The 9,558-nt window shown below is 37.0% G+C and overlaps 1 protein-coding gene across 1 annotated transcript; it reads right to left on the minus strand.

Annotated features, from left to right (window-relative positions):
* Positions 1-4,689: 4,689 nt before the first annotated feature.
* LOC132732026 (putative nuclease HARBI1) lies at positions 4,690-8,602 on the minus strand. The gene is made up of 3 exons (XM_060718363.1): positions 8,392-8,602; positions 6,440-6,578; positions 4,690-5,929 (listed from the first exon to the last, which is right to left on the minus strand). Exons 1-3 carry the CDS (start codon positions 8,410-8,412, stop codon positions 5,640-5,642), a joined length of 450 nt encoding a protein of 149 aa, XP_060574346.1. The 5' UTR covers positions 8,413-8,602; the 3' UTR covers positions 4,690-5,639.
* Between the last annotated feature and the right edge of the window lie 956 nt (positions 8,603-9,558).

Raw genomic sequence — 9,558 nt, forward strand, 5'->3', positions numbered from 1 at the left:
TAGATATTTGGCATGAAACATCTTCTAGTGAATGTCTACCAAGTTTGTTCAAATAAAAGCCCTGGGGTCAAAATTGGCCCCGACCCAGGGGGTCATTGATTTTCCCTATATGCATATAGTAAAAACTTAAAAAATCTTCTTTTAAAGAACCCAAAGAGCTAGAGCTAAGATATTAAGCATGAAACATCTTCTAGTGAGTGTCTACCAAGTTTGTTCAAATTAAAGCCCTGGGGTCAAAATTGGCCCAGCCCCGGGGGTCATTGATTTTCCCTATATGCATATAGTAAAAACTTAAAAAATCTTCTTTTAAAGAACCATAAGAGCTAGAGCTTAGATATTTGGCATGAAACATCTTCTAGTGAATGTCTACCAAGTTTGTTCAAATAAAAGCCCTGGGGTCAAAATTGACCCTGCCCCAGGGGGTCATAGATTTTCCCTATATGCATATAGTAAAAACTTAAAAAATCTTCTTTTAAAGAACCCAAAGAGCTAGAGCTAAGATATTTAGCATGAAACATCTTCTAATGAGTGTCTACCAAGTTTGTTCAAATAAAAGCTCTGGGGTCAAAACTGGCCCCGCCCCAGGGGGTCATTGATTTTCCCCTTTATGCATATAGTAAAAACTTAAAAAATCTTCTTTTAAAGAACTCAAAGAGCTAGAGCTAGGATATTTAGCATGAAACATGTTCTAATGGGTGTCTACCAGGTTTGTTCAAATAAAAGCCCTGGGGTCAAAACTGGCCCGCCCGGGGGGGGGGGTCATTGATTTTCCCTATATGTGTATAGCAAAACTTAAAAAATCTTCTTATGAAAAACCCAAATAGCTAGAGTTTAGATATTAAGCATGAAACATCTTTTAAGTAAATATCTACAAAGTTTGTTAAAATAAAACGCCGGGGGTCAAAACTGGCCCTGCCCCAGGGGTGACATTGTTTTAAAACTAGATGTGTATAGTAAAAACTTTAAAAATCTTCTTTTAAAAAAGCCAATGAGCTAGAACTTAGATGTTTAGCATGAAACATCTTCTTATGGGTGTCTACCAAGTCTGTTCAAATAAACAAATAAAAGCCCTTGGGTAAAAACTGGCCCGGGGGTGGGGGGCCTATATACAGGTGAGCGACCTCAGGGCCATCATGGCCCTCTTGTTTTTTATACTCTTTTAAACTATCGTTCACAATTTTTTTTTAAAGCTGCACGCCTCCAGGTAAGCCAAAATACTTCAATAAAAACAATTTTGGAAAAAAAAATAAGAAAGATTAAAACACTTATCCAAGTTATATTTTGCATGTAATGTGCGGTTAATTTTGATGAAAATTGACAGGAGTCTAGAGGCTTGCTGCTTTAAAATTAATGATATATTGTAGAGATATATTTAAAATTTTGTCTGTAAATATGTTAATACTTTAACTTACACTGTGTCTAATTGAATATAGATTTTTTTTTTACACTTTTAACTATCGTTCACAACTTTTTTCTAAAGCTGCACGCCTCAAGGTGAGCCAAAATACTCCAATAAAAACAATTTTGGAAAAAAAAATTAAGAAAGGTTAACACACTTATCCAAGTTATATTTTGCATGTAATGTGCGATTAATTTTGATGAAAATTGACAGGAGTCTAGAGGCTTGCTGCTTTAAAATTAATGATATATTGTAGAGATCTATTTACTGCTTATCATGTTTGTACAGTGTTTGTTCTCTGTTGTTTCTTTTTCATTAAAATTTAGTAGTAAAGTTTTAAGTTGTTATAATTTAGCTCCCTTATGATTGTCTAGGACTGTTTGGTGGTTATTATATGCCCGAAGGAATTTCGGGCATATTATGTTATACCCCCTGGCGTCTGCCCGTTAGCAGTTTGGTTTCCGGAGCATAACTTAAGTTCCATTTGGCCCACAGTATTCAAACTTCATAGGATGATTGTCCATATTGGGTAGAAGACCTTTAATGATTTTGGGTCACAAGGTCAGTCACTATTACCTAAAACAACAAACAGTTTCCAGAAGATAACTAAAGTTCCATTTGGCCAACAGTGTTCAAACATCATAGGATGATTGTCCATATTGGATGGAAGAGTCCCCTATAGATTTTGGGTCTCAAGGTCAAGGTCATTATAACTTTAAAACTGAAAACAGTTTCCATATCATAGCTTTAGTTCCATTTGGCCCAGTGTTCAAACTTCATAGGATGATTGTCTGTATTGGGTAGAACACCCGTATTGATTTTGGGGTCACAAGGTCAAAGTTCAAGGTCACTATTACCTTAAAATAGTTTCGGAGAATAACTTCAGTTCCATTTGGCCCACAATATTTAAACTTCATAGGAGGATTGCTATTTGAAGAGGGTAACACTTTATTTAATTCTATGTCTTACAAGTGCCTCATCCTTACAAAAAACAAGAACCACCATTGCGGGGTAATGCTTGACTTTTTACTTTCTCTAAAAGCAGACAAATGTTTGAACAAAATCTTTAAATATTTAAATTAAGAAACACGCAATTCTATAATAGAAAATTCTATAAATAGATACACTTGGTGGCGACATGTAGTAAAACATGGTGGTGACACAAAGTGACACGTAATGGTGGTGGTGTCATGATGTGGTGACACGTGGTGGTGTCACGTGTTGGTGTAATTTGGTAACAAGAGGTGGTCATGATGTGGTGTCATGTGGTGCTTTCATGTAGTGTCACTTGGTGGTGACATGTGATGTGGGAGACACGTGTTGGTGTAATTTGGTAATACCTGGTGTCATGTGGTGGAGACATGATTGTTGTGTCACATAGTGTCGACATGTGGTGGTGTCATGTGGTGTTGACAAATGGTGTTAAGTTGTTGTGTCAGGTGGTGGTGACATGTGATTGTGGTGTCATGTTGTAACACGTGGTGTCATGTGATGGTGACATGATTGTGGTGTCGCATGTGGTGGTGGTAACACATGGTGGTGGTGACATGTGATAGTGGTGTCACATGTTGGTGTTATTTGGTAACAAGAGGTGTCATGTGATGGTGGTGAAATGGTTGTGGTGTCACATTGTGTTGACATGTGATGGTGGTGATATGTGATGTCATGTTGTAACACGTGTTGGTGTAATTGGTAACATGTGGTGTCATGTGGTGGTGAAATGATTGTGGTGTCACATGGTGGTGACATGTGGTGGTGGAGGTTACACATGAAGGTGGTGTCATGTGGTGTCATGCGGTGCTGTCACGTAGTGGTGGTGTGATGGTGACACATTGTTGTCATGTGGTGGTGACACATGGTGTTAAGTTGTGTCATGTGGTGGTGACATGTGATGATGGTGACATGTGATGGTGGTGTCACATGGTTGTGACATGTGATGGTGGTAACACATGGTGGTGGTGACATGTGATGGTTGGTGACACATGGCGTTAAGTTGTGGTGTCATGTGGTGCTGTCACATGGTGGTGACATGTGATGGTGGTGACATATGGTGTCAGGTTGTGGTGAAACGTGGTGTCAAGTGGTGGTGACACAAGGTGTTGTTACTTGGTGGTGACATGTGTTGGTGACATGATTGTGGTGTCACATGGTTGTGACATGTGATTGTGGTAACACATGGTGGTGGTGATATGTGATGGTGGTGACACATGGCGTTAAGTTGTGGTGTCATGTGGTGCTGTCACATGGTGGTGACATGTGATGGTGGTGACATATGGTGTCAGGTGGTGGTGAAACGTGGTGTCAAGTGGTGGTGACACAAGGTGGTGTTACTTGGTGGTGACATGTGATGGTGGTGACACTTAGTGTCAGGTGGTGGTGAAATGTGGTGTCACGTAGTGTCATTTGACATGTGATGGAAGTGACATGTGGTATCAGGAGGTGGTGAAATGTGGTAACACATGGTGTCATGTGATGGTAACACGTGGTGTCATGTGATGGTGGCACGTTGAGATGGTGACAAGTGGTGTTATGTAGTGGTGGTGACAGGTGATGGTGACACATGTTGTTGATGATGAGCCAATTTTTATCATTCTGGACCCAAGTCCATGAATACCCTGAAAATTATCACATGCTATTGCTGAGTATTAGCCATATTTGGCTCACCTATTTCAAAGAATCTGTTGAGCTATTTTATTCGCTAGACTGTCTTCTGCATTTTGCAAATACTTTATTGTACACTATGTAAGAAATAATGGGGACAAAGCACATCTATATGGTAAGTGATATACATAATCGGTAATTAAGGAGTTATGCCCCTTTTTCACATGGATAATGATGGTAACTTGTTTTGTAAATGCCAAGAGCTATTCATAGTTGCAAGCTTTTTAAACAGGCCTGTTTAACTCATTGTCTTGATATAATATTCATTTGTGCCTATTTTGAAGTCACTTCAGCAGGCATTAGTTTGTCAGGTGGACAAGAAAATGTTGAAACCTAAAAATGTGGTAAAGGCTGTATGTCCATTGAATATTATCATGGATTTGGGAACATTGTAAAACAATGACGTAGCTGTGAAAACTTGCAATGGTTAATTTATATTCGTCCGACTTGGTTAAACTTTATGCAAAATCTTTACATTTATTTATATATAAAATCGGGCAACCATGACAATCTTCAGCCAAATATATAATTTGAATATTTCTCAACTTATGTAGTTTATCATACTATACCATTATAACCCTAAAGCCTTTAACAACCATCAGACTTTAAAGAAATGTCAGTGTGAAATTGATATTCATTTAGACTTGTGTTGTTATTTAATAACACATTGGAAAATTGTTAGGTTAGTTGGACAGAATGACCATCAACAAAAAAATGAAAACAACAGTACAAACTTGTAGTTCAAAATCTATTACTCAAATTATAGGAAATAATAAACAAAAGTACAAACAATCTCATAAATAAAGTATCACATTGATCATTTCTATTTTCATTCTTAAACTAGAAGTTTAACTGTCATCGCTAAATTACCCACCATACCCCACTTTATCAGCAGGTAAAAAGTACAAATGAAACAAAGTCATGATGCCGGTACTCAAAAAATACCAGTGGTAAATTAACATTCTGACTAGAGTATCTAGAACACTAATTTTATTCTGAAGAAAACTGTTTCAGTATTTTGTCACATGCTAATCAAATAAATGTCCTGTAAGATTTGCGTGGTAGTAACAATTTTGTCATTAGGCATATACACAAGTACCATTATACTAGAAGCAAACTACAGTGATAAGGCTATGGCCATTCTCTTATCCTCTCCAGCTATACTTCCCTGCTGTTGTCCTCCATCTAACTGAACGTCTGTTGCTGTATCATTGTCGGAAGAAAGTAAATCATCAAAGTCAACAGTCTCAAACTTCAAAATGAAGTTATGTAAAATACAACAACTTACAATCACTGTTGGAATTTCTTGTTCAAGATGCATCTCGAGATGTTTCAGTCGTCTGAATTTGCACTTCAAAAGCCCTATAGCTCTTTCCACATCTACTCTTGTAGAAGAATGACATGAATTGAATTTCTTCTGAACATTGTCTAGGTGGCCATTATCCCGAAATGGAACCATCATACCCTTGCTGATAGGGTATGCTGAATCACCAAGAAGATGAAATTCGTCTGGTAAGTCTTCAATCCTGGAGGCTATAGGGCTATTTCTGAATACTCTGGCATCATGAACTGACCCAGGTCACCCTGTATATACATCTAAAAACCTCAACTTACTGTCACATACAAGCTGTAGAATCATACTTGAGTGGCCTTTTCTGTTTATAAATGATGCCCGATGAACAGACCTAGGAGCTGGTATGGGGATATGAGTCCCATCTACAGCTCCGACAACCCCTGGCATTCCACAACGCTGTTTGAAGCCGTCTGCAATGGCTGCCATCTCAGATCTTGTTGTAGGAAAATAGATAAATTCTTCCATCAACTCAGTCAGAGAGTGACAAGAAGATATTACTATGAGATGTAATGTACCTGAAACAAAACAAAGACTGTTGTTTATTCACAGATCTATGTCTCGGGCAAAGCATTTTCAAGTTCCTATCTCTCAACAAAGTTATCTTGACTTTGAACCCTACTATGGTCAAAACCATATCTTCTCTTTATATCACTAGCAACATGGTGTCCAGAGTGGAGACTTATATCTCTTTTTAAAGCTAAAATAATAAACCTGACTTGCCAGTGAATCTGAAGCATGTACTTGTCAATTTGTCTTATAAAAACAAGTATCTTAAAAAGCCATTTAAGGATTAACAATGTCTGGTAATGGTCAAGATCAAAAAACAATGTCTGGTAATGGTCAAGATAAAAAAAAACAGGCTGTGCATGGAGATGGCAATACTGAACTACAAACTTTACTATTTATAGCAGAATAAAATTGCCAATCTCATCTTGATTTCTGAGGGGACAAAACAAAATGTGAGCCGTGTGGTATCAAAAACAATAAAAAGGATCTCATTAATATTTATAGATAATTGTTTGTACCTTTACTCACTCCAAATCTATCAGCAACACTTCTATAACTCTCTGGATTTGCCAGGATCCACAGTGTTGCTAGAAGCTTTTTCTCTACAGTTAGTGCCCTCTCTCTGATCATTAATGGAGCCATTTTTGTGCAAAGTTCCTGAAAAATAAATTGAATACAGTAACAATATGAATTAGCTACAATAAAATAATGACCCTATCAATTGAGAATAAGACATAGGTACCCTCAAGGCACGAAATATGTTTTTTATTTGCGTTAATCGTTAAGTGTCATATTTCTTATTTTTATGTAACTAATACATACTTAAACATTAACGCAAATAAAAGCATATGTCGTGCTTTGAGGGTATGTATGTGTTAAAAAAATGAGAGGGTACCTGTGATATAAATATTCAAATGAAGAGAGGTAGCCTGTGCCGCTGGAAAACCGAAAGTAGGGTGTTTTTATGAATTTTACATTTATTTTTGACAATATACTGTCCTAAAGTTGTCCGAAGATGATATGTAAATGAACATATTAAATATGTATGATGCATAAATAATCAAGCCACAGGTTCATTGCAGCCCGAAAAGTATGTCGAGGTGATGGACGAGGCAAGACATGTCTATTTTTTGTAGCTTATTATGAGTTGCAGTACATGAAAAATGGGTACATGACCAGTGTTTCTGCCAGCTCTGATTTTCTGAGGGTCTTTTATGACCCCCTGTATGATATTTTAGGGGTCATTTCAAATTCATAAGGGTCATGCCAATAAATTTAACAAAAATGTAAAAAAAAAAAACAGGTAACACTTTATAAGTTTTATTTACAATATTTTGTATATTTTTCGTGAAGAAATTGGTCAATCTCTGCTTTTTTGGATTATTTGTCATCCAATAATAACGCTGTATTTCTTAAAAATTATGTGTGTTAATTTTAATAGAAGAAAGAAAGTCGATACTATATTGAAATTCGTTCAATAGTCGCCTTCTATTTTTCATAGTGCTTCATAGTACCGCCTAGTGACATAATCAAGGGCCAAATAAAGCTTGACACTAAATATGTTAGTGTTCATCCTTAGCTGTTTTACAGAAATTAGAAACATTCTCCTGTCGCTATCGCTCCCTTCGAAGTTTCTAATTTCTGTAGAACAGCACAGATGAACACTAACATATACGCAGACTGCATTTTCCAGCAGACAGTTATTCGTTCGCAGAATATGACGACAACAAAATAAATAATTTTGTCTGGGCGCTTTCAATATATGCAGTAATGTATAAATGCACGCGTTTATTAACTAGTTGAAATTGGCTAAATGCCGGACCACGGACCCGGTAAATTTCATTTCTCATTAAAATTATAGTGGAGCCCACAGTAAACATTCCTACATTTTTATACTGAATTGACGGTTTATAGTCTGTATATCTGACTTGTGTTGAAATCAGCGACGGTGAAATTCTTGCGTCACAAAATACGCACTAACTAAATTTCATTGCGTCATGGCTGAAAATAGTGCGCCAAAAACGCGCTCTGGCAGAAACACTGCATGACAAATCAGCACATAAATTAAATATACTAGTGTTCCGTGGTATACATTTTTTCTAAGTGTCATACCTCCTTTCCTTATTACAATGAAATTTTACTGGATGTTATCCATCGCTGGTTTGTTTTTAGCAGAGAATGACCTGTGCATGTGCAAATTGGGTACCGTTTCAGCAGATTTCGCAAAGAGGGTACCGATATGGATATGCACCGTGCGAGAATTAAATGTGAAATATTATAAGTACATGTACTTATTTAATAAAAATGTCAATAGATAAATGATTTGATATTGGCCCTGTTATTTGCCCTCTTATCAGTCGTTCGGCCTTGGGCCAGTACCACTGCCCTCGGACAAATAACAGGGACAATCTCAAATTACTTATATATAAATTTATTAACATATACATACATATAATAATAATATATTTACCTCAAAGGTGCTCCGATTCATATGGAAGTGTGACTTGAAGTCAATGCTTGAATACAGGGGAATAATTTCCTCCACATACCCCTCAATTCTTGCTGAATCCTCTCTCTCCACTGCTAATTCAGAAAGACCTGAGCAAAAGTTAAATAAATTCCATTGTATATTTAGTGAAATAAAGAGAGGAGATAAATCTCAGCGGGCTATAATAATAAGCATTTTTATGCCACCGCAGCATCTGCGATGCGGTGGCATATAGCGATTCACCTGTGTGTGTGTTTGTTTGTGTGTGTGTGTGTTATATAGATTATATAGTGAACTTAAAAAATCTTCTTGTGAAAAACCACTTGTCCAATTTCAACCAAACTTGGCAGGATTGATCCTTGGGTGAAGGGCTTCCAAAGTTGTTCAAAGAATTTCATTCCATGCAGAAATCTGGTTGCCATGGCAACCAATAGGAATTATAAGAATAAATTTAAAAAATCTTCTTGTAAAGACCCAAAAGGCCTAGAGCTTAGATATTTTGCATAAGGCATTGTCTGGTAGACCACTACCAAGATTGTTCAAATTATAACCCTGGGGTCAAAATCGGCCCCGCCCCGGGGTCATTGATTTTCACTATATGTACATATAGTAAAAACTTAAAATAACTTCTTGTAAAGACCCAAAAGGCCTAGAGCTTAGATATTTTGCATAAGGCATTGTCTGATAGACCCTTACCAAGATTGTTCAAATAATAGCCCTGGGGTCAAAATCGGCCCCGTCCCGGGGGTCATTGATTTTCACTATATGTACATATAGTAAAAACTTAAAATACCTTCTTGTAAAGACCCAAAAGACCTAGAGCTTAGATATTTTGCATAAGGCATTGTCTGGTAGACCTCTACTCAGATTGTTCAAATTATAGCCCTGGGGTCAAAATCGTCCCTGCCCCGGGGGTCATTGGTTTTCCTTATATGTATATAGTAAAAACTTTATAGTAAAAAAATTTCTTCTAGCAAATGCTAGAGGTTAGATATTTTGCATGAAACATTGTGAAGTGAACTTCTAGCAAGGTTGTTCAAATTATAGCCCTGGGGTCAAAATTGCCCCTGCCCCGGGGTCATTGATTTTCAATATATACATATAGTAAAAAGTAAAAAAATCTATTTGTCTTAAGGTACAAGGCTTAGA

Source organism: Ruditapes philippinarum, unplaced genomic scaffold (assembly GCF_026571515.1).
Source record: "Ruditapes philippinarum isolate M1 unplaced genomic scaffold, ASM2657151v2 ctg305_1_1_1_1, whole genome shotgun sequence".
Lineage (NCBI taxonomy): Eukaryota > Metazoa > Mollusca > Bivalvia > Venerida > Veneridae > Ruditapes > Ruditapes philippinarum.